The 25,997-nt window shown below is 41.2% G+C and overlaps 1 protein-coding gene across 1 annotated transcript in view; it reads left to right on the forward strand.

Annotated features, from left to right (window-relative positions):
• The window catches only part of DNAJC12 (DnaJ heat shock protein family (Hsp40) member C12), a 35,891-nt gene extending 10,986 nt beyond the window's left edge, over nucleotides 1-24,905 (forward strand). Inside the window, exons 2-5 of the mRNA XM_032842002.1 lie at nucleotides 356-434; nucleotides 12,319-12,458; nucleotides 16,630-16,834; nucleotides 24,364-24,905. Of these exons, the coding sequence (XP_032697893.1) occupies nucleotides 356-434; nucleotides 12,319-12,458; nucleotides 16,630-16,834; nucleotides 24,364-24,458 (519 nt within the window). The 3' untranslated portion in view covers nucleotides 24,459-24,905. The remainder of the gene's footprint in view (nucleotides 1-355; nucleotides 435-12,318; nucleotides 12,459-16,629; nucleotides 16,835-24,363) is intronic.
• Nucleotides 24,906-25,997: the final 1,092 nt, after the last annotated feature.

Genomic DNA, 25,997 nt, shown 5'->3' on the forward strand with positions numbered 1-25,997 from the left:
AACTCAGATGAGTGAACACATCTAAATTTATGTATTCTTAGGATAGACCTATCTGACCATTTTTGACATTTAAGTATATATTAGGGTCACAGGTATCTTGGGCCATCATCTAAATGCAGTAGAAAGTTCAATTGTTATCACGGACTACTATTTGGATAGAAGTTTTCATTGGATGCTTTCTGAGTTTCATTATAGAGGAAATTACTTCTTAGAGTAAAAAGTCAGAATACAAATATAAAGATCAAAAGAAAAATTTGGGTTGAATATGGCTGTTTTGAGAAGGAATGATGCCCAGCTTCTTCCTTTATGCCCTTTAAGTTGGATTCCTTATTTTAAACATCGATTTTTATTTTAGGTTGAACAAATCATGGCAGAATTTAAAGTCAGAGCCTTGGAATGTCACCCTGACAAACATCCTGAAAACTCTAAAGCTGGTAAGTATTTACTAATGCCTATTTCCCATGAAAATGAATAGGATCTAGAACTAAAAAGCTATTGAATAATAATTTAATTTCTTCTTGTATGTTGTGCTCACACTTACTCTTTCATTCAATGCCCAAGAATGTTTTTGCACCATTGGATGGTAGGAGGGGAGCAACCGTGTAGGTTTTTTTTTTTCCCCCCAAGAATATGGAACTTTCATCTTTCTTTAGCTGTAATGTGCTGCTTCCTGGTTTAAAATTTGCCTATATTATGCTTTATTTACTAGCTCTTGAGTGTTAACATGTCTTAAATATGTTTGTAACCAGGTGATTGCCTTGATGAGAACCTGGCTGTATTTCCTTCATTTGGGGGAACTGAATATGTCTCTATACAACATATGATAATACATTCATACTTTTTTTTTCTTTATCATAATTTAAATTCCATCATCATAAATTTTGACATAAATGCTTATGTGTATTTCAGCTTGAAAAAATACAAACCAATTATCTTTCCTTGACCCATCTCTCTCCTGTTCCTCTTCTGTTTCTCTCCTTCCTTTTAGAGCCAAACTTCCTGAAAAAGTTCACAGTTGATACTTCTACTTTCCTTCATCAATTTTCAATTTATCCCAGTCTGACTTTCCCCTCACCTTTCTTGGGAATGACTCTTGGAATAGCCGCCAAGGCTCCCCAGCTGCCAATTCAACAGTTACTTTTTAGCTCTTATCTTCCCTGTGTTTGCATCAGAAATTGACACTGTTGACCATGCCTCCTCGAAACATTCTTTTCTCTTAGATGCCAAAATGCACACTCCTGCTTTTCCTCCAACCTCTTGGGCTGATCTTTCTGTCTCTGTTGTGACTCCTTCCTTCTGCCCCAAGGTTCCCTCTAAACTCTATTCTGGGCTTACTCCCCACTTTCTTTCTGGAGTCTTGTCCTGTTGGGTCCGTAATCAAAGGATCGAGACTGATACAAAGTGAAGGTCAAGCAAAGCTTTATTTCACTCCAAGCATCGATAATAAAACTAACCAGTTGGGGCTGCCTCTGACAGAGAGGGCGACCCCTCTCTGCCTTGCCAACTAACTTTTAAAGGGCAAGGGCCATGTGGTTGAGCCTGGCCACACACAGGTAGCCAATGAGTTTACAACACACAGAGAAAGCTGCACAGTCATGCTAGGTCACACACAAGTGACCAATTGAATCACAATTTACCGTACAGTAGATATTTGAACTAGCCTATCACCTTGGTCAGAATTGGCCCCCAAAAGGCGGGGCCCACACTCCTTGGTAGCTAGGGAGACAGTATGCATGCCCCACTGATTGGATGTCTCCACCTGGCCTGACCCGCCCTTGTATTTGGGCTTTGTTACCTGGGACTGGTTTCCCGGACTTGCTTTTAAATAAGTCCTCTTGGGGTCGGGGTCGGGGGCAGGGTTAGTTTAAGTTTTACTGCAAAAACAACAAAATCACTGTTTAACCGGATGGAATCGCTTTGGCTAAATAGGCCCTTACAGTCCAAATCTGTGATTTCAATCATCAGCTCTTTGTTGATGGCTCCCAAGTCAATCCTTAACTCGCTTCTCATTCCTATATTTGGACTCTAGTTTTGACTGCTTCTTAGAATCCATTTGGAGACATTTCAGTCACCCTGTCAGAAACTGAACTTGTTTTCCTCTCACCCTCTCTAAAATCTTGCTCATTTTTCTGTGTTTCCCCATCTTAATAAATGGCACCACCATCCATTTAGTTGGTCAAGCAGAAACCTATCACCCTCCCCTTCCCTATGTCTACCACTAGTTAATTACTCAATGCTAGTGATTTACCTTCCACATTTCTGTCCTGGAGATCCTCTTCCCTCCACCTTCACAGACCTTAGAGTAATAAGTCACCATCATTTCGTGCCTGGATCCCCATAGCACTCCTTTAATTGCTTCACACCACAAGTAGTGGATTTCTTTTTAATTATGAAAAATATATAAAATATGTACAAAAAGGTCTAAGAATACTATAGCAAATGCCCATATATGTATACCTAGCTTAAAACTTAACCAAAAAGCAGGGGTGCCTGGGTGGCTCAGTTGCTTAAATGTCTGACTCTTGGCTTCAGGTCATGATCCCAGGGTCATGATCTCAGTGTCATGGGGCTGAACTTTGTGTTGGGCTCTGTGTTGAGTGTGGAGCCTGCTTGGGATTCTACTTCTCCCTCTGTACCTCCCCACTTGTGTGCCCTCACTTTCATTCTCTCTCTAAAAAAACAAAGAAACAAAAACTTTACTAATGCAGATGAAGTCTTTTGTGTTTTTCTACCCTGATTTTATCCTCAGGGTAGGTAATACTATCTTAAATTAGGCGATTATATTTACTATATGTGCATACTACAGGTTTGTGTATAGTATGCATATGTATATGACTTTTCTATAAGGAAAATATTATGATTAATCCACATACATGTCTTAATCCACATTACACAATGATAAAACTCAAACCCCTCTCCATTAAAAACATTTTCTCTTATATTATAGCTCTTTATTAATTTTCTCTAGAAGTTGTTGACCTGTATAACCAGGTCATTTTCCAATATATGAAGTCATTTCTTTGTTAGATTTAACTATTACTTTCAGTCATTTGATTTTTACCCTTTTTATTAAGGCATAATTTGCTTAAGGTAGTGTGAATGAATCGTAAGTATAAACTCGATAAATTCGTCTATGCATAACCAGTTTAACCACTGCTCAGAGGAAGATGTAGAACATTTCTGGTACCCCAGAAGTCCCTTTTCACATCCTGTTTATTTATTTATTTATTTGTTTATTTATTTATTTATTTAAAAGATTTTATTTATTTATTTGACACAGAGAGAGAGATCACAGATAGGCAGAGAGGCAGGCAGAGTGGGAGGGGGAAGCAGGCTCCCCGCTGTTTAAAGTCAGCATCCTCTCCCATTTTTAGCTCTCTATTATCATTGATTAGTTCTTTGTGGCTTTGAATTTCACATAAATGGAATCAGACAGTCCTCTTTTGTGTGTGGTTTCTTTGCTTTGCATTAAGTTTGATATTTGCCCATTTTGTACAGGTAGCAATAGTTCATTTTTTGTGATTACTGGGCCTTTATGTACAAGCCCCTTCATGTGCTCCCTGTCTCTCCATTTTCATCTTCTCTCCACCACCATGCCCACTATTCCATGTTTCTGCCACACAGGACTACCTTGGCTCTTTAATGTGCCCTGTTTTCAGCTCTTCAGACCTCAGACCTTTTTTTTTTTTTTTTTTTTTTTTTAAGAGAGAGAGGAGCAGGCAAGGGTGGGGGAGGGACAGAGAGGAAGAGCAGGGCTTCATCCCACTACCTAGATCATGACCTAAGCTGAAATCAAGAGTTCGATGCTTAACCAACCAACTGAACCACCCAGTTGCCCCTCCACTTTAGACCTTTATGCCTGCTGCTTCCTCTGTCTGGCTCCCTCTGATGTCTGTACACTTCTCTGCTTTGCTTTGATTGGTTAGGTCACTCCTGTGTCAGGGTTCAGCTTAGCCATCACTCCCTCTGTTAAGTCATGTGTGCCCTACCTACTCAGAGCACCCTATATATCATGCAGAAAACTGTGTATCACACTGTCTCCTTGTTGCCTATTTGCTTGTCAGTCATACTGAAAGCTCAGTGAGGCAGGTTTCCTGCCATCTTGTTCACAGTACTGTGTCCCATACCTCACATTGTACCTACCATGGAAGACACTTACTTTGTGCAAATCATTTATTGAATGACTAAATGAATAAACTCATGAGCATTTCTTTAGGAGACATATTAATTACCTCTTTGAACTGGAGTTACTATTAAAATAGATGTCCTGGGACTCCCGGGTGGCTCAACTCTTGATTTTGGCTCAGGTCATGATCTCAGAGTCCTGGGATTGAGTCCGCATGGAGTTCTGAGCTCAGGTGGGGAATCTGCTTAAGGATTCTCTCTCTCCCTCGCCCTCAGTCTCCCCCACCCCCAGCTCGCACTCGATCTCCCAGTTAAATAAATAAATCTTAAAAAAAAGTTAGATCTCCTAACATAAAAGTATAAAAATTTAATAAACACTTAAAAACAACCACTACCCCAGGTTATTCTTTAACTGGGTTTCTTTCCAATAAAGTGTGGCTTTGAGTTCTTTCTTTGTCCCTGGCAAGCAATTTCTATTTGGGATACATGATGAATCACTGTGCAATCATTGCCATTTTTGGTTGCCATAGTGATGGGTGTTTTCACGTATGGACTACCTCAAGGCTTCTTGTTCAGAGAAACACTGAACTGTAAATATTGTTTAAAATGAAAGGTACACAGACATCAATATCTTCCCCTGTCAGGCTTGCACTTGATAGATGAGTCAACCTGTGGTAGAAATTGTTTTCAAATCTGTTTAAGCATCCATTTACTCAATTTGGATTGATACGACTTTCTGAAAATTTAAGTGGGTCTTTATACACTTGGAGAGGGATTAAGGGTACTGATAAAAGTATTTTAAAATATTAAATGGGGGGGCGCCTGGGTGGCTCAGTGGGTTAAGCTGCTGCCTTCGGCTCAGGTCATGATCTCGGGGTCCTGGGATCGAGTCCCGCATCGGGCTCTCTGCTCAGCAGGGAGCCTGCTTCCTCTCTGTCTCTCTCTACCTGCCTCTCCATCTACTTGTGATCTCTCTCTGTCAAATAAATAAATAAAATCTTTAACAAAATATTAAATGGGGCACTTGGTTGGTTAAGTGTCCAACTCTTGGTTTTAGCTCAGGTTGTGATCTCAGGGTTAAGAGATTAAGCCCCACATTGGGCTCTGCTCAGTGGGGAGTCTGCTTGAAATTGCCTCCCTCTCCCTTTCCCTCTGCCCCACCCCTACTCCCATGCATGCATATACTGTCTCTTTAGTAAATAAATAAATCTTAAAAAAATAAATAAAATATTGGGGCACCTGGGTGGCTCAGTCTTCGAGCATCTGCCTTTGGCTCAGGTCATGATCCCAGGGTCCTGGGATCGGGCCCCAGATCGGGCTCCCTGTTCAGTAGGAAGCCTGCTTCTCCCTCTCCCACTCCCCCTGCTTGTGTTCCCTCTCTTACTGTGTCTCTCTGTCAAATAAATAAATAAACTCTTTTAATAAATAAATAAATAAAATACTAAAAATATTTATGTATTTTTTAAAGAAATCACTCAGATGCCGAATTTTAGTATGGCAGAAATCCAGAATACATTAGGTAGATTTTGAAATCTATTTCATCAAGGTGAACGCTTATAGAGCAACTGCCGTAGGAGAAATTAAACTTGTATATATACCTTTTTGGTTCATTAAGTGTAGTCTCAACCATTTCCACTGAAATTACTAATCTGTTAGCATGATGGAATAGTAGATATGGAGAACAATCTTGTCTGTCTGGATTGCTCCTCGATCCCACTGATGAGCTAGTTGACCTTGGGCAATCTCTTGAGCGTCAGCATTCTCATAGGAAACCTGGGTAGACTAGTAGTATACTGCTTCATGCATCTCATGTGAAGACTAAATGAGGTAGCTTGTATGCAGGAATAGCTCAATGAATGTTGGCAATTATGATTCAGTGGACTTTCTTTTCTTGTTTTTATGCAGCATTCAAGATAATTTTTTTTTTTTAATTTTAGAAAGAAAGTGTGCGTGCATTTGTGCACGAGAGTGGGTTAGGAGGTGAGGCAGAGAGAGAAAACCCAGTATGCTGCAGAAATTGTGTCACAGAGCACAAGAGCTCCTGGCTGGTTCTCATGCCAGTCCTGTGTATCTGCGTGACAGTAACTATTTCAGACCAATGCTTTGTATATTTCTCTCTGACCCTGAAGAAAGGGATTTCAGACTAAATTAAAGATCTGTGAAATGGCATTTTTGTTATTGATTTGGAGGCTGCAAAAACATTTGGATATTTGAAGGAGAGCTCCTTGTCCTTGCTAACATATCTTTCCAAGTCTCCAGGCTTTCTCACATTAAAAACCCTTTATTGCTTTTTCCCCTTTGAATAAAAATAACATACAGTAATAAATAATGTTGAAAGTGAAAGTCTGCTCTTATCGCTTCCTGCCAGGGAACCACTATTAACAGTGGTATATTTTCCTCCAGATTTTTTTCGAAGTATGGTCGGACATCATATTTTTATTATTATTTTTCAAGTAAGTGTAAATGGCCTACATTAAAAAGGTGACTATAATAATACAAATTCAATTGTGAAATATGAATTTAAAAGAACCTCTGTATTTTCAGAGTAGATCTAGGAGTTAAAATGGAATGTGTCTCAAAGGTCCTGGCATCATTTGCTCTTATAAGCTTGTAAAATGAGATCTCTTCCCAGAACGGGTAAATGTTTATCTTGTTGTGACTCATTTGATTAGCTGGTATATTAAAGGACAAATATAAACCCAAACTCATTTTTAATAAATGTGGTGGAGAGGATGGAACAAGGAAAGGCCAGCTATCAGGAAAGATAAAGTATCTTTAGCTTTCTGCTTATCAGTTGTCGAGGGATTGAGAGCAGAATAGTCCCAAGCAGGCTTCTTTCATTTTGCAGACTCTGGAAACAGGCTAACAGTAATGTGCAAAGAGCAGGTGACTCATAGATAAATATGTAAATCTTTATAAACACTGCTGTAGTAGTAACTGGAATGTGCATCTGTGGTGATAATTTAATGAGCTTTTTATTCCCTTTGGAAAAAATGACATCTTATTTGTACAGTGGGATATTTACGTTGTTGTCAGCAGTAGGAAGGATTACTCACTACAGAGAGCTGCTATGGCAAGATGCTTTTTATTAGCTTGTTTATTCTCCTGTAATTTCCAATAGCCCCAACTTTAGGGTCTTCCCTTTAACCCACTAATTGCTATATCTCCAGCGGCAATATTAGTTAATGGCTTATTAGGTATTGTGCTGTCCAGCTTTGGGACAGGTCTTGGAGGGACCCTGCCGTGGCAGGGAGCATCTCTGATTGTTGGGGGAACACTTAAAGTGGTGGTGTTTGGAGGAGGGGGGCTCAGGAATAGCAATTCTTTACCACCTGGGTACAGAAGCGTTTCACTATTTTCCATACTGTCAGTATTATTTTTTTAAGATTTTATTTATTTATTTGACAGACAGAGATCACAAGTAGGCAGAGAGGCAGGCAGAGAGAGAGGAGGAAGCAGGCTACCCACCAAGCAGAGAGCCTGATGCGGGACTCGATCCCAGGACCATGAGACCATGACCTGAGCCAAAGGCAGAGGCTTAACCCACTGAGCCACCCAGGCACCCCAATACTGTCAGTATTGATTATACATTTGCCTCAATGACTGTTTGAGAGACTCTTGATTACTTCCCATGGTTTTTTTTTTTTAATATTTTATTTATGTATTTATTTTTAGAGAGAGAGAGTGCGCATGTGAGCGGGGGGAGGGACGAAGAGAGAGGGAGAGAGAGAATCTCAAGCAGATTTGCAGTGAGCATGCAGCCTGGTGCAGGGCTAGACCCCACGACCATGTGATCATGACCTGAGTGGAAATCAAGAGTCAAAAGTTTAACTGACTGAGTCACCTAGGCAACCCCTGACCATGAGGTATTTTTAAACACTATCAGGGCAATTTAAATTAGCTTCCCCACTGACAGTATTAAAATATTCCTAATTCACAAAATGTTTTAATGATATGTGTCATTTCTTTGGTGGTTGGAGCTCAGGGAATAGCACTATATATTATCTTTCTCACACTCAAAATAGGAAGCATTCACTCATTGGTTCATTGAACAGACACCTCTTGAGCACCTGCTTTGCTGTTTCAGTGCAAAGGATATAGCAGAGACCGAAAAAAGAGAGAAAGTCTCTCTTTCCACAGAGTTTGTATTGTGGTAGAGGAGACAGATCATAAACAAAAAACTACATAATGGCTGGGGGCAAGTACTATAAAGAAACATGAAGTAGGGCAAGTGAGATAAAGGTGTGGTGCTGGTGGGCAGTCATTTTATACAGCATAGTGAGGGAAGACCCCCTCTACAAGACAGGATCTGAGATGATATATGAGTGCCTGGTGTAAAAGTATTCTTTGTAGAAAGAATAGTAAGTGCCAAGGTCCTGGGGCCGGTGTGCGCTTGGTGTACTCAAGATGCATCAGGGAAGCTCCTATGGCTGTAGCAAGGGGAGATGGGGAGAAAAGAGGAAAATGAGATCAGAGAAGGAAGAGATGGTAAAAGGCAGGCAGAACATATCAGACCTACTAGCCATGCCACTGGTGGTAAGAAATTGGAATTTTACTGTAAGACAACTGGGAAGTCATTAAAAGTCATTTTGAGCAGAGGAGTGATACTATGTCACTTATTTTTTAAAAGATCTCTCTAACTGTTTTGTAGAAAACAGACTGAGATAAAGGCAGGGAGACCAGCTGAGAAGCTAGTATAATACTCCAACCAAGAGAAGACAGTGGCTTGAACCAGAGTGGGGGTAGTGGAAGTGGCAACAAGGGGTCAGATCTTAGATATATTTTAAAAGTAGAGCCAGTAGGGTTTGCTAAGGGGTTAGAAGTGAGACGTAAGAGAAAAAGTCAAGGATGATCCAAGTATAGAGAAAACTAATGAAATATTTTCTGACTCCCCAAGTGGAGAAGTCTTGCTTCTATATTTCTATCACATTAAATTTGAAATGATTTGCTTATATGTCTGCTTCCTTACTAGACTCTGAGCTTCTCAAGGGCACAATTAGGATCTTATTGGTGAATGATGACATTTTATTATCTCTGGAGGTGGAGGAGAAGCTGTGGATTGGAGGGTAACATCCATTGCAAGAAAATGGAAGAAGCAGAAAGGCAGTCAGTGGAGAGCGGCATCTGGGAGGCCTGGCAGGCTTGGGTTTGATTTGTGGCTCCATCGCTTGAAGTTTTGGGACTTTGGATAAGTTACATTGACTCCTTTAGGCTTAGGTTCTGTAAAATGGGAATAATAATAACGATAATGATAGTAATATCCACATCATAAGGTTGTTGTGAAGAAGAAAGAAACCCTGTACTCATTAGCAATCATTTCCCGTTTCCCCCTGCCTGGTAACCATGAATCTACTTACTCTCGCTACAGATTTTTCTATTTTTTTAAAAAAGGATTTTATTTATTTATTTATTTTAAAAAGATTTTTAAAAAAAAATTTATTCATTGGAGAGAGAGAGGTGGAGATAGTGAGAGCGGACAGGAGCAGGGAGGAGAGGGAGAAGAGGACTTCCCACTGAGCAGGGAGCCTGATGAGGGACTTGATGCCAGGACCCCGGGATCATGACCTGAGCTGAAGGCAGTTGCTTAACCAACTGAGCCACCCAGGTGCCCAGATTTTATTTATTTATTTGAGAGAGAGAAAGAGAGCATGAGCTGGGCATTGAGGGGTAGAGGGAGAGGGAGAAACAGACTCCCCACTTATGAGGAAGCCTGATGTGGGCTCGATCCCAGGACCCTGAGATCATGACCTGAGCCGAAGGCAGATGCTAATTGACTGAGCCACCCAGGCACCCCTCATCCACTTTTTAAAAAGATTTTATTTATTTGACAGAGAGAGACACAGTGAGAGAGGGAACACAAGCCAGGGGAGTGGGAGAAGGAGAAGCCAGCTTTCCGCTAAGCAGGGAGCCCGGTGTGGGGCTCGATCCCAGGACCCTGGAATCATGACCTGAGCCGAAGGCAGACACTTAACGCCTGAGGCACCGTGGCGCCCGTAAAAGAAAGAAAACCAATTGACTGCAAATTTTGAGGGTTTATTTTTGGACTCATAATATCCCATTTATTTATGTTTACTCTAATGCTAGTACCACAGTGTTTCATTACTGTAGCTTTGTAGAAAGTTTTAAATTGGAAAGTGTGGGTTCTTCCAACTTTGTTTTTGTTTTTCAAGATTGTTTTGGCTATTCTGAGTCCCTTATGTGTACATACGGATTTTTAGGATCAATTTGTCAATTTCTGCTGAAAAAAGGCACCTGGGATTTTGATAGAGATCGCATTAAATCTAAAGAGCGATTTGGAGAATATTTGCCATTGTTATGCCCGAGTTTTCGCATCTGAGAGACCACCAAGGAGCCAAGCACCGATGCAATCACACGAGGCTTTATTTGATGAGCTTAAGCTTGGGCCCAAGTATACCCGACACAGTGGAGTACGGACTTGGACCCGAGCCAGGTTACAGTCAGAGTTTTTAAAGGCAGAGTAGGGGTGGACTCGGTGGTGGGTGAGGACAAAGGGGGTTATGGAAATGTAAGTCTCTAAGGAATTTTGGAAGCGAGGTCTCCAGGACCTTGAGGGGCTAGCTGTTGTCTGAGGAAAAGGTTATTCATTACCAATAATAAAAATCTTCTTGTGAGACCCTTTAGATGTATGTCAGTGGGTTATATACTTGGGAATGATTCTCAACACTATCTTGGAGGTTTAGAGATAAAGTTTCCTAAAGGAATTGTTAAAGTAGACTTACAGGATTCTGGTCGGACCTGTTGGGGTAGGGAGTTGGTCACACTAGGATTTTCCTTAGCAAAATCTCAAGGTGAGGGCAGTTAAGTCCCCAGGGGAGAGCCACTCTGTTTCAAGGGCTTGTCAATAGGTGAGGAATTTTAATGATTTTCTTCTCCCTCTGTTTCCCACATCAGCTAAACTTGAGGTGGGATGGCCTTAATTTTCTCGGCCTCCACAGCCATCTTAGCAATGTTAGGTCTTCTGATCCATGAACATGGATATTTATTTATTGAGATATTTAATTTCTTCCAACAGTGTTTTATAGTTTTCAATATATAAATCTTGCATTTCTTTTGTTCAACATTTTTTTTCTAAGTATTTTATTCTTTTTGATGCTATTGTAAATGGGATTCCTTCCCGGATTTCATTTTCAGATTGCTCATTGCTACCGTATGAAAACACAATTGATTTTTGTGTATTGTTCTATAGAAAGTTTGAACTTCATTGAGGAGCAGAAGGACATTGGAAGTGTTTACAAAAGGGACACGGATGGTTTCTATTGTATGCCATCTGGTCAAATAGATCAGTGACAAAGTTACCATTTATCAATCGCCCATCATGTTACTTCCTATGCTTAAACCCTCCCAATAGCTTCTTACTGTTCTTACAACAAAAAACAGACCAGAATCCTTAGACCTCTAAGTTCCTGGATGACTGGGTCCCCATTCCTCATTTCCTCGTCATCCTTTCCCAGCCCTGTGTCCTCCAGCCACATGGGCTTTTTTTTTTTTTTTTTTTAAGAAATAGTCTTTTTTTTTTTTTTTTTAATTTATTTACTTGACAGACAGAGATCACAAGTAGGCAGAGAAGCAGGCAGAGAGAGAGGAAGGGAAGCAGGCTCCCTGCTGAGCAGAGAGCCCGATGCCATGCGGGACTCAATCCCAGGATCCTGGGATCATGACCTGAGCCAAAGGCAGCGGCTTTAGCCCACTGAGCCACCCAGGCACCCCCACATGGGCCTTTTCTATTTTCTCTAAATCACTGTGCTCCTTCCTGTCTTAGGGTCTTCCTTTCCACTGTTCCTCTAGCCCGATCACTACCCTTCCTCACAACTACCAGTAGCAAAGGTAGTCGTCTTCCGAGTAGACAAAACTGTAATTTTTTTTGATGTTTCTGATGTCAATCCCACTAAATAGTTCGTGTCTATGGTTCACACCCGTGTCATCAACACCCGGAACAGCATTGGAGCTCAGTAAAGAGAGTGGATAAACTGTGAGCCAGGCGCTGTACATACATGACCTCACTTGTCCTTGTGATTCACTCTACACATGAGGAAATTAAAGCTTGAAGAGGTGAACTGGCCCAAGGTCCCATAGCCGGTAAATAACAGACCTCTTCCAGTGAGATCCCTTTGCTTGGGAGTTTAAAATAACTCCTTCAAGAGAGAAGTGCTCATCTTTTGATCTGTTTTCCAGTGGAGACTTTTCAGAAACTGCAGAAGGCAAAGGATGTTCTGACGAATACGGAGAGTCGTGCCCGTTATGACCACTGGCGCAGGAGCCAGATGTCGATGCCATTCCAGCAGTGGGAAGCTTTGAGTGACTCGGTGAAAACGGTAGGTTTCTCTTTGAGCCTGAAGCTCAGGCTGCCCATGGATTAGACTCACGTAGTAGCTTAAAAAGTCAATAGGCAGTAGGAGGGAGAAGACCAAGAAGCTGATAGAATACGGATGTGACTCAGTGTCCACAAACCCTATGGAGGGGAATTCAATGGATCAGTGCCAGAAGAGCTGATGACTGTGATTGTCACTCTGCTTGGCTGTTTGATTCCATACCTATACTCCTCACTGGCATTTATTGTTTTATATATTCTTTTTTTTTTTTTAAGATTTTATTTATTTGACAGAGAGAGAGAGAGACCACAAGTAGGCAGAGAGGCAGGCGGGGTGGGGGAAGCAGGCTCCCCACCAAGCAAAGAGCCCGATGTAGGGCTCGATCCCAGGACCCCGAGATCATGACCTGGGCCGAAGGCAGAGGCTTAACCCACTGAGCTACCCAGGTGCCCTGTTTTATACATTCTGACAACTGTGCTTCTCAAGTGGCTCATATAATACTGCTGAATTTTGAACCAGTGCAAATTCATCTCTTCCATCCTTTTAGTTCTTTTCATAAGGCTTATAAATTCTATAAAAAACAGAGCCTGATTGATTAAAGAAAGCTGTAAATTATTTTAAATTCATTCTTGTTACAAATTCTGGTGAAAGAGGCATTGTATTGATGCAGAGAGACTTTAAATCATTGCGTTCTCTTTCTTCATGCTATTAAAAAAACTAAATATAAGAGTAATCACCATAATTACTGTTAGACACTTAATTTGTTCTTACATTTGCCTTTGTATATATATTTCAATATATAAAAATTATATTTATTTATATGTATATTTAGGAGGGGGGGCAGAGGGAGAGAGAGAGAATCTTAAGCAGGCTACATGCCCAGCGTGGAGCGGAAGTGCGGCTTGATCTCACAACCATGAGATCATGACCTGAGCTGAAATCAAGTCACACACTGACTGAGCCACCCATGCGCCCCAGCAGAGAAACTATGACTTGGGCTTACTGCATGATCTCAGAGTCCTGATGTTGAGCCTGGCCATGAACCCTGAGCCCCGAGTGGAACCCTGGGTGGAGCCCCCACATCAGACTCAGCACTCAGTGGGGAGTCTGCTTCTCCCTTTCTTTCTGTTTATCCTCCTGCTCATGCTCTCTCTCTCTCTCAAATAAACAAATAAAGCCTTTAGAAAAAAGAGTTAATAGGCACACATTTTTGGTGAATTGATTGTTTGACAAATTGATCCCTTCTGGGAGGGCTCTTTGGGCTCTTTGAGTTACCCTCACGTGGATCTGTTTGTCTACGGATTGTTCCTGGGTTCCTGGGCTTGGTGAGGTGTCCTTGGGGTGAGTCCAGTTGGCTACAAACGACAGGGAAGCTTCCTACTATGCCCGTTTGGTTACCCTTTCCCCAGGGACAGTGTGTAATTCAGTACCTTCTGGGCCTGTTCAGAAAACAGTCTGTCCTAAATGAATGTTATCCAAGAGCTTGTCAAAGATCACCCAAGCAAGTAAAAAATTCACTCATGTTGATCCAGAATAAAAACAGCTAGTCAATTTTGAATAGTTATTTAGCTTATCCATGGCTCACATAAATCAATTGATTTTTTTCTATTTGTCTATTTCTTTTTTTTTTTTTTAAGATTTTATTTATTTTTCTTTGTCAGAGAGAGAGAGAGAGCGCGAGCGCACACAGGCAGACAGAGTGGCAGGCAGAGGCAGAGGGAGAAGCAGGCTCCCTGCTGAGCAAGGAGCAGGATGTGGGACTTGATCCTAGGACGCTGGGATCATGACCTGAGCCGAAGGCAGCCTCTTAGCCATCTGAGCCACCCAGGCGTCCCTCTTTTTGTCTATTTAATATTTACTGGCATGTAGGCACAATTTTTTATTATTAAACAAGGTCTAGAATTAAATGAAATTACTGACTTTATTTATTTTAAAGATTTTATTTGAGAGAGAGAGAGAGAGAGAGAGTGCACGAGCCAGGGGGAGGGGCAGAGGAAGAGGAAGAAGCAGGCTTCCCTTGGAGCAGAGAGCCAGATTTGGGACTGGATAACAGGACCCTGGAATCAAGACCGGAGCTGAAGGCAGATGTTTAACTGACTAAGCCACCCTGGCGCCCGAAGGCCCAGAATTTTAAAAATGACTTCCTAGGGGAAAAAAACACATTAAAGAAAGCTGATAAACAAGTTAATGGAGAAGGTAGAATAAACAACATACCAATTTCATAGACTGTAGGACAGTGGCCTTTGCACCCAGGCTTGGTGTCTGTTTAGCGTTGGTTCACCCACTGCGCACAGTGAGTTTTTTGGTCTGGTGCAGTTCATTATTTTGCTGCACAGACTGTCCTGTTCCTAATGTCCCTCTTAGTCTCTATCAACGACTATCATCTGATATTTATGCTGATGATCCTTCTATTGAACTGAGTCATTCCACACTAGTTTCCTCTATGTTAAATGTTGTTCTGCCCAGTTCATATCTTAGGGGAGCTGAGAAATACGCTCTGTGAGCACAGAAATGAGGCCTAATTGTGTCCCAGCAAACCAGGCTGCCTAGCATCGCTCTTACATTAGTCCTTTGATTGAAGTGCAAAGTATGAGAGGTGTCTGAATTTGAGGTTAGATACCGTTTAGATTTTTCCCCTGTGTATTTCTTTAATTGGGATCAGCAGATACAGGGGCCTGATGTTAAAATATTTTATTCTTATAAAGTGGATGGATGAATAAAACTATTATCTCAGGATATCTTTGGCATTTATCAAAGCATTTACTGTAGGTAACTCATTAATCCTCAACACCATCTAAGGGAAATAGGAGACACTTTTATTCTGAGAAAGAAGTACTGAGGCCTGGAGTAAATTCACTGCACAGGACACTTAACAGACTTATGATGTTGAAGGACCACATTTTCAGCTCTCTGGGCCCTGAATTCTTGAATTTCTTATTTTCTATTTTTCACTGACCTTCCCGATATCCCTTCCCTGACAGATAAAACCACTGGACAGCCTCTTCCAGTCTGTGCACCTGCAGATAAAGGAAGAAACCTAACTAAACAACAACAGATCCAAACCAACCAAACCAAAAGCAGATTTTTTGCACCAGCTAAGGCCGCTGTCCCTTTTAAAAATTAACATTGAAAAAAAATATTTTATTTGTTTATTTGAGAGAAAGAGCATGAGCTGGGGGGGAGGGACAGAAGAAGAGGGATAAGCAGGCTCCCCACTGAGCAGAGCCGACTCAAGCGACTCAAGGCTCGATCCCAGGACCCCGAGATCATGATCTGAGCTGAAGCCAGATGCTTAATGGACTGAGCCACCCAGGTGCCCCTAAAATTAACATTTTAAGAAAATATTTCTTTTTTTTTGAAATTTATTTATTTATTTTACTTTATTTATTTATTTTTAAATGATTTTATTTATTTATTTGACAGAGAAAGAGAGATCACAAGTAGGCAGAGAGGTAGACAGAGAGAGAGGGGGAAGAAGGCTCCCTGCTGAGTAGAGAGCCCCATGCAGGGCTCGATCCTAGGACCCTGAGATCATGACCTTAAGCCGAAGGCTTAACCCACTGAGCCACCCAGGCGTCCCTATTTATTTTAGAGAGAGAGATGGGGTAGGGACAGAGAGAGAGAGAATCCTAAGCAGGTTTCCACCAAGTGCAGAGCCCTATGCAGGATGCAATCTCACGACCCTGAGATCTGAGATCATGACTTGAGCTGAACCAGGAGTCAGACACCCCACCTACTGAGCCACCCAGGTGCCCCTTAAAGATTTTATTTTTAGGTAATCTCCTCACCAGAGTGGGGCTCAAACTTACAACCCCTAGGTCAAGAGTTGGATGCTCTACTGTCTGAGCCAGCCAAGTGTCCCATCTTTTTCCGTTCCTCCCTTCTTTCCTTCCTTCTTTCCCTCCTTCCTGCCACCTTCCTCTCTTTCTCCCCCCCCCCTTTCTCTTTACGTAAGCTCTAGGCCAACCTGGGGCTCAAATCTACCACCCTGAGATAGTCACCTGTTCCACTGACTGAACCAGTCAGGCACCCCCAAATTTACATTTTTATTTTGAAATAAAACCTATAGAAAAATTCTTAATAGTAGGTCAGGTTTTATCACACATTGAACTTTAAATACAGAATACTGTATAATTCTGATTTTATGTTTTGTGTCTGCTTTTAATTAATGTAGTCAATGCACTGGGCTGTCAGAGGTAAAAAAGATCTGATGCTGGAAGAATCTGACCAGCCTCATACCGACAAGATTGAAAATGAGGAATGGAACAAGCAAAGAGAAATAAAGAAAGAGGAACTGGGTTCAGCCACAGAGAAAATGGAGCAAAAAGAATCCAAGTCCTTGGAGAAGTCATTCCCACCACAAAATCCCGATTCTCCAAGTAAGTCAAGTCATGTAGCTTTGCAGAACAAAGAAGATCTGAAATTAAAGGGCTTGGTTTGGGACACCTGGCTGGCTTAGTGGGTTAAAGCCTCTGCCTTTGGCTCAGGTTCTGATCTTGGGGTCATGGGATCGAGCCCTGCTCATCAGGGCTCCCTGCTTCCCCCTCTCTCTCTGCATGCCTGTCTGCCTACTTGTGATCTCTGTCTGTCAAATAAGAAAATAAAATCTTTAAAGGGCTTGGTTTATACTGCGTTTATTCTCAGCCTCTTCCAACTAAACAGTAGTGCCAACTTTAAGGATTACTTTATCACCTTAAAAGATACTTAACACTGACGCAGACACTGGAAGACACATTCCCCAATACATTCCTTGCAAGGGAAATTTGGGGCATTTCTGGGAGTGTCTTCTGCTGGACTGAAATAGCACTGCCATTTATTGGGTGTTTACTGTGTATAGAAATGTTCTTTATGTGCATTACTTTACATGTATTATCTTGTCTTATGTTTAATTCATAGACAATTTACTTACTCCTCACTACAAGCTTGTGAGTTTGGCACCATATTGCTCATTTTACAGATGAGAAACCTGAAGTCCAGGGAGGTTGAGTGATTTTCCCAAAGCTCTCCAGCTTGTGTGCAGCAGGGGAAGGGGTTCAACTAAGGCAACTTGGCTTCAGTCTGTGTGTAAGGCAAGGCATTGCACTACCTTGAGAAGGTACATCTGGAAGTAGCTCTGGAGACATTCTGGATGATCGCTCCACTGAAGCAAGGCATTATAGAGATTAAGTTCCCAAGCTACACTACCTAGCTTTACCACTTGTGATCTGTATTACTTGGTAAAAGTTACTTAACTTCTCTAGATTTCAGTTTCCTCCTCTATAAAATCAAGATCGTGATGGTGCCTTCTCATAGAATTATCATGAGGATTAAATGAGATCCATGCAAAATGCTTATCACAGTGATTCGCCTGCCCAGCCAGTCTTGGGTTAATGTCAGCTATTGTGATCATTTCTTTGTGTTTCCAGCCATCCCACTGTGTTGATCTCATGTAGGTGTGTTTTGTACACACACTGTCATTGTCCTTCAGAATCTTGCTAGGCTCTCAGGGTTGTGATTCTGCATCTCTTTAGAATTTAACTTTTAAAACAAAGGCTCCTGAAAGTCCTTGAATCCTTGAATATTTACTGAAGAAAAGAAGATAATTAGTTTGTGGTGAATTATAGTCTTTCTAGAAATAGTCACTTGAAATCTCCCTTTGGGGAGAACTTCTACATGCTCATTACCTGAAAGAATAAAGATTTTTAGGGTGCAATTCAGGTGTCTGTGCTGGTTACTCAGGATATCCTTTTGTGGAGTCCACACATCGATTGCATCAGCCTCATATCTGGGCATGGTTAATGTAACAAGCTGATCAAAGCAGAAGACCGAATTTCAGAAAAAAAAAGTGTTTTAGGCAAATACACACGTACCAATGGAGACCTACACACAGGCACACACAGGCAAACATACAAATGTTTCTTTACTCAGCCCAGAATGTTCAGATCTGTGCTTCCTGAAACCCTGGGGCCTCCCTGTGTCTCTCTGTTTCAGATTCAGACCCAGACCTAGTCTGAATTCACTGGGGCCGGAGAGGGGTGGCGGGGAATGAGGGTGGGGAGGGACATCTGATCACTTCAGAGCCGCAGGCATGAGGCTGGAATCCCTTGCATCAGATTCTAGGAAATTTTCTCTTCCTTTAAAAAACTACTTATTTGTGGGGCACCTGGGTGGCTCAGAGGGTTAAGCATCTGCCTTTGGCTCAGGTCATGATCTAGGGAGCCTGCTTCCCCCTCTCTCTCTGCCTGCTGCTCTGCCTTCTTGTGATCTCTCTCTCTCTGTCAAATAAATAAATAAAATCTTTGAAAAAAATCACTTATTTAGATATTTTTTAAATACTCCAAATTAATAGGAGTTTTTTATTAGAAAATTCAAAGAAGCACATATAGATAGTGACTTAGTGTCTTACCCCAGGTTCCCATCATTCTCTGCTTCTGTTTCCTGAAGTCAATGCAGATGCCCAGGTGTGTCTCCTTCAACATTGTCCTCTATGCTAATACAAGCCTGTAGAAATACATGTTCACTTGCGAGGGCTTTAAAAATAATGGTGTTATACTGCTACACAGTGCCTAGAGCACAAAGTCTGGAATCAGATCCCTGCTTTTCCACAGATGAGTTGTATGACCTTGTTCAAGCAAGTTAACCGCTCTGTATCTGTGTTTTCTTATTATATGGCCAGAATGCTAGTGTCTATGTCATACGGTTTTCCTGAATAATAAATAAATTATGTAAAATATTTAGAGGTACCTGGTAGGTGCTTTTATTATTATGGGGCTTCTCCTTAGACTCTTATATTTAGAATTAACTCATCCTTTTACTTTTTTTTTAATTATGTCCTTTTAAACAGCAGATAAGGATTCCACATGATAGATATATTGTAATTTACTCAGAATAAATTGTGATGTCAGGGTTTTTTTGGTAATCCTATTTTATTATTATTAATTTTCAAATTCCAGTGTAATTAACATACAGTGTTATGTTAGTCCCGGGTGTGTAATACAGTCTGATGTCAGTTTTTTTTTTTTTAATTTTTATTTATTTATTTGAAACAGAGAGAGAGAGATCACAAGTATGCAGAGAGGCAGGCATAGAGAGAGAGAGAGGAGAAAGCAGGCTCCCCGCTGAGCGGAGAGCCCGATGCGGGCCTCGATCCCAGGACCCTGAGATCATGACCTGAGCCGAAGGCAGAGGCTTTAACCCACTGAGCCACCCAGGCGCCCCTGATGTCAGTTTTGATGCCCTCCCGTGGTGAAGTATATTCTCTTACTGTGACGGAGGGATGAAAGGTGGGGGGAGCAGTGAGAGGAGAGTCACTGTTCTGAGAAGCTGTCATTAGAGAAGAATAATTACGAAATTTTACTAAAGGCCATATTTACCATTTCTTAATGCTGTTTAAGAGATTATTGGCTGTAGGGGTGCCTGGGTGGCTCAGTGGGTTAAGCCTCTGCCTTCGGCTCAGGTCATGAGGCTCAGGTCATGATCTCAGGGTCCTGGGATTGAGCCCTGCATTGGGCTCTCTGCTCAGCAGGGAGCCTGCTTCTGCCTCTCTTTCTGCCTGCCTCTCTGCCTACTTGTGATCTCCCTGTCAGAGAAATAAATAAAATTAAAAAAAAAAAGAGATTATTGGGTGTAAAGAGTAGCACCGTAAAGTTGGAGTTTGATACACCAAAGTGCAGTTGTATGATTATTTGTACCTTTATTTTACGACAGCGTAAATTTCTGTAACATCCACACTTAAGAAATATTATTCATGTCTGCTTTACCGAGTCCAGAGTCGCTTCTCACCTACTTTTTCAGCATATTCATTAATTTCTTCAAGCAGTGGTTCATACTTACTTTGGAGTTTGCCTTTTGATGCTTCTTCTGTGACGGCCGTCTGTCAAATAGTCCCCATCCCGTTTTGACTCTTCACTGCGACCAGGAAAATACGGAGCACAGCCCCCGAAAACTGGTGTGTGAGACAATCTCACTTTTCCTTTCTTCCACTTAAATAGGCAGTAAATATGGCTTCTGATCAATGCCATTCTAGAATAAAAGAGTTTATGTAATGTTCTGGAATTAAAGAAAAAAGATCGTATGTAGCTGATGTGTGCTGCTCTGGACATCTCTGGACATCTGCCTTCCCATTGCTCACTCTATGGTTTCTACCAGAGGGTGTTCTCTGGTAGTTGAGCCAGCGTGGCAATAAGTGCCAGGGAATAAACACCTTTGGATTGGCCATGGATATTGATGAATGTGAGTGGGAGGCTCCTTTACTTCTCAAACTGAGAGAACTCTGTGGGAGTTTTTATACTGTCTTCCAGGGCTCTCTAGTGCAATCAAGCCCTGGTTGCCCAGGGTAGCAATCTGCCTGATAACGTACCTTTTGTAAACTTGGTTCCTTTCCCTATTTTCTTACCAGGTCCTCCCTGAATCAGCTTTCAGATTAACCACTTATTGACCCTGGCTCAATCAGGAGAGCATGCAACTCTTTTTTTTTTTTTTTTTTTTAAGATTTTATTTATTTATTTGAGAAAGCGAGAGCGAGAGCTAGAGCATGTGAATGTGAGCAGGGGGGAAGGGCAGATGGAGAGAGAGAAGCAGACTCCCCACTGAGCAGGGAGCCTAACTCGATCCCAGGACCCTGGGATCATGACCTGAGCCAAAGGCAGACACTTAACCAACTGAGCCACCCAGGTGCCCCAGCATGCAACTCTTAATCTTGGGGTCATGAGTTCAGACCACGTAGGGTGTGGAGCCTACTCAAAAACAAACACAAATTAGCTACTTACATTGGAATTCTTGTTTGGGGGTCTATTTCTATTGGAACCCAAGCTAGAAAATACCTTTTTCAAACTGTAAAATAACAAGTATATTTATAGTAGAAATGTGAGAAATGTGGTCAGGCAAAAGGTAGAAAACACAACTTGTAATCTTAGCACCAAGAAACATATCTATTATTGATCTTTTGGTGTATTTTTATATATGTTAGTATACCTAACATTAAGAGGACCATACTGTCCATGTTGTGTGTTTGTGTGTGTGTGTGTGTGTGTGTGTGTGTGTGTATTTCAATCACAGGTTGTCAGAAATTTCCTTTTGCTTTTTCCTGAAAAGAAAATTCTTAAATTTGTTTTCTCTGATAATTCTAAAGAGAGTACAAACAGATCGTTTTCTTAAACGACCACTGTCAACTGTTCTGTGTGTATTTTTCTGATTAGATATTTAGATAATATTTTAAGATATCAATGGAAGCAATTTTGTATATTATTATGTAAGCTATTTTTTTTTTTTAAGATTTTATTTGTCAGAGACAGAGAGAGAGAGAGGGAGCAGCAGGTAGAGGGAGAAGCAGACTCCCCACTGAACAAGGACCCCTATGTGGGACTCCATCCCAAGGCCTGAGCTGAAAGCAGACACTTATTGATTGAGCCACCCAGGCATCCCTATAAACTGTTTTTTTTAAATTGTTTTTAATTTATTTGACAGAGAGAGATCACAACTAGGCAAAGAGGCAGGCAGAGAGAGGGAAGCAGGCTCCCTGTGAGCAAAGAGCCCAATGTGGGGCTTGATCCCAGGACCCTGAGACTATGACCTGAGCCGAAGGCAGAGGCTTAACCCACTGAGCCACCCAGGCACCCCTATAAACTATTTTCTAACTATCTGTCAGTGATATGTTATGAGAATTTTTCTATGACCATAAATATTAAAAAATTGTTAATGACTATATCAAACACTTTTTTAAAGATTTTATTTATTTATTTGACAGACAGAGATCACAAGTAGGCGGAAAGGCAGGCAGAGAGAGAGAGGGAAGCAGGCTCCCCACTGAGCAGAGAGCCCGATGCAGGGCTCGATCCCAGGACCCTGGGATCATGACCCAAGCCAAAGGCAGAGGCTTTAATCCACTGAGTCACCCAGGCGCCCCAATATATCAGACACTTTCAACCAACTTTCCATTGCTGAAGATTTAGATTGTTTCTTGATTTTTAAAAACATTTATAAATCATGATAAATATCCTTATGGTTAAATCCTTGAGAACATCTGTGATTATTTCCTTAGGATAAATTTCTAGAAGTAGAATTATTGGGTTAAAATTTACACATTTTAACGAGTTTGATAAGTTTTGCCAAATTGCCTGTGGCAGATTTTTTGCCAATTTACCTTCCTTCTAGTAGAGAAGGAAAATGACCTTTTCTTTAATTTTTAACAAAGTTGTTTAGAATTAAAGAAATCTTACTGTTGTGGAATAAATTATTTGTTTTTCCAGAGATCCTTTACCATTGACCTTTTACTTTGGCAGCTGTTTGAAAGTTGTTTCCAATTTCTTTGCAAATGAACTCCCAAATTCCCACCACTGAAGATATCTATAAATATCCTTTTATTGTTAATCATTTAAGCACAGAATGTTCTTTCATCCATGTAAACTAATTCTTGTTGATAAGAAGTCAAAAGTTGGCTCTACAAATCAAGAAGAGAAAGATCAATATTCCAAAAATAAAAGGGCGGGAAACTTTATAAATAGGCAGTTTAAGACAGAAAAGACAGCAGCTTTTAAACATATAAAAATATTTCATCTCAATGTAATTAGTGAAATGATAACTTCTCTTAATGTATGCTTCTGTGAATCAGTGAGACATAGGATCAACCATCTGGTTAAAAAAAAATGAGCAGATAATTCATAGAACCGAAAATACACAAATAGCCTTGGAACATATGAAGAGATGCTTTCACTCACTCATACCAAGAGAAAGGCAAATAAAAATGCACCGTTTGGTACTCATCTGCCTGGCAAATGTTACTAAGTTTGTTAACGTGGTGTTAATGATGGTGTAGGAAAATCAGCTGCTGCTGGGTCAAGCTTTATGGAGAACTGTCTGGCAGTGTCTATTAATAACATACTGCAAATGCACAATGACTTTGACCCAGCCATCCCACTTCCACAAATTTTATCCTCCAGATCACCCATGTGCAAAATGACATGTGTGCCATGTTATTCACTGCAGAATAGCAAATAAATGCATTGTGTTTTTGTTTACCATACAATAGAATACTCATCCAATGTAAGAGAGAATGGGAAAGCTCTTCATATATAAAGGGCAACCATCGGGGATGCCTGATGGCTCAGTGGGTTAAGCTGCTGCCTTCAGCTCAGGTCATGATCCCAGGGTCCTGGGATCCAGTCCTGCATCAGGCTCCCTGCTCAGTGGGAAGCCTGCTTTTTCCTCTCCCACTACCCCTGCTTGTGTTCCCTTTCTCACTGTGTCTCTCTCTGTCAAATAAATAAATAAAATCTAAAAAAAAAAAAAAAAATCCAGAATCTCGGGCTCCACTCCAGACATCCAGAATCAGAATCTCCAGTATAACAAGATCTCTAGATAATGACTATGCATATGGAAGTTGGAGACACCCTGGTCTAGCTAATTCCTACTCATGGTCACTTTGAATGTGACTTCCTTCCAGAAGTCTTTTCTTACTTTACCTTTATTCTGCCAAGTCCACACTGAATGACTTTCTCTGGTCTCCCATTCTCCTATGTGTTTCCCTCCATATATATATATATATTTTTGTTTTGTTTTGTTTTGTTTTGTTTTTTGCCACGTTAATAATTTTCTGGATTCTTCTGTGACCCCCATCAGGAGACAGGCACTGCTATCTCACGGTACTCAGCACAGAGGCTGGCAATATGTAATAGTTGCTCAAAAAATGTTTTTTACAAATGAATAAATGAATGGGTGCACCAGGCCAAATCAAAGTGTGTGTGTGTGGAAAAAAGAACTCGAACGTCTACTTAAGATAATCAGTTTCTATAACATATTGGTAATCCACATTAAAGACTTACTTACATTTCATTTATTGCAGTGAAATCTTATCAGCAAGCCATTTTGCCATGACACTGTGAGTTTTCTTTTGCTACCTCTCTGATTTTAAAAACTCTTCTGTGCTTTAAAGGTTTTTCAGATGGGAACTCTTGGCACCTTCGTTTCCGCTGGTCTGGGGATGCTCCGTCAGAACTCCTGAGGAAATTCAGAAACTACGAAATATGAAAAGTTCCTGCTCAATTGGAGAGAGAGAAAGCAAGACCATCTCCTGTGCTGCCAACAAAGCTTTGTTTAAATATTATAAATGTTATGTTTCTCTGTCATGTTTGTGAATCGCTCTGTACTGATTGGTTCGTCCATCCTTAAACCCATTCAATCACAATGTGTTTTTTAAATGAGAAAAGTTTCAGACTAGTTTCTTTCAATATTTGAATACATTAAAGCTCTTAGATCCAAAGTTAGCTTATATGGTGTGTATTTTCCTGTTAATGTTACTTGTAGAACTCCGTCTTAAAAAGCTATCTCTGTATTTAAATAATTCATTGATATACCATAATCTCTCTTAGTGCTGGTTGTACAAGAAATGTTTTCTGACTCTTGACTTAAAATGAAATGTGAAATTACTTGTCTAAACCCCATAGAGTGAAATAAATCACTTCCCAAAATTCACAATGAATTTGTAATTTAACTGTATTTTGAAAATAACTTGATTATCTATTTCTTTTTTTTTTTGTGAAGATTTTGTTTATTTATTTGAAAGAGAGAGAAATCATAAATAGGCAGAGAGGCTCCCTGTTGAGCAGAGAGCCCGATGCGGGGCTCGATCCCAGGACCCTGAGACCATGACCTGCACCAAAGGCAGAGGCTTAACCCACTGAGCCACCCAGGCGCCCCTGATTAGCTATTTCTATTTTAATTTTAGTGTTTATAAAATTAAAAGATTATTTATTTGAGAAGATATGTTTTGGGAGGAGAGGCAAGATGGCAGAGAAGTAGGAGACCCTGTTTCAGCCGGTCCTCTAAAGTGAGCTAATTAGGTACCAGAACACTCTGAACACCCATGAAACCAGCCTGAGATATAGGATTATACACTTCTGGATCTCTATGGGGGCAGAAGACGCCAGTGGAGAGGTAAAGCAGATTGGGAACAATTGGACTGATATCAGAGGATAAATGGAAGGGGGAGGGAGCCACCAGAAGCAACCCATTGGAAAGTAATACCCCAACATGAAAGTGCCCTGTGGTTGGGAACCAGCATTAAAATGGAGTCTGGGGATACCTGGGTGGCTCAGTTGGTTAAGCGGCTGCCTTCGGCTCAGGTCATGATCCCAGTCTCCTGGGATCTAGTCCCACATCAGGCTCCTTGCTCGGCAGGGAGCCTGCTTCTCCCTCTGCCTCTGCCTACCACTCTGTCTCTCTCTCTCTCTAACAAATAAATAAAATCTTTAAAAAAAAATGGAGTCTGGTTAAAAGCACTCAAAAAGAGCAAAAGATCTTCACGGGCAACTGGGGGAATGAGGCAATCACAGGCACGGGCCTAAGCCCACAGACCTAGGTCAGCCACCACAGGTGACCACCCACGTCAGAGAGAGTGCGGTGGTGGAACCTCCAGTTCCTCGTCTCAGACCCCTCAGTGTTGTGCGGCTTGCACCACCACTCGGCTGGGGTGCATTCCTGTCCCCGTGAGGGAGTCTGGTGGGCGCTCTCTAGAACCACAGCCTTTTTGTACTCTGTGCTCGCTGTGAGACCGGGGTCTGAACTGTG

This window comes from Lontra canadensis, unplaced genomic scaffold (assembly GCF_010015895.1).
Source record: "Lontra canadensis isolate GAN:19392208 unplaced genomic scaffold, GSC_riverotter_1.0 scaffold3, whole genome shotgun sequence".
NCBI lineage: Eukaryota > Metazoa > Chordata > Mammalia > Carnivora > Mustelidae > Lontra > Lontra canadensis.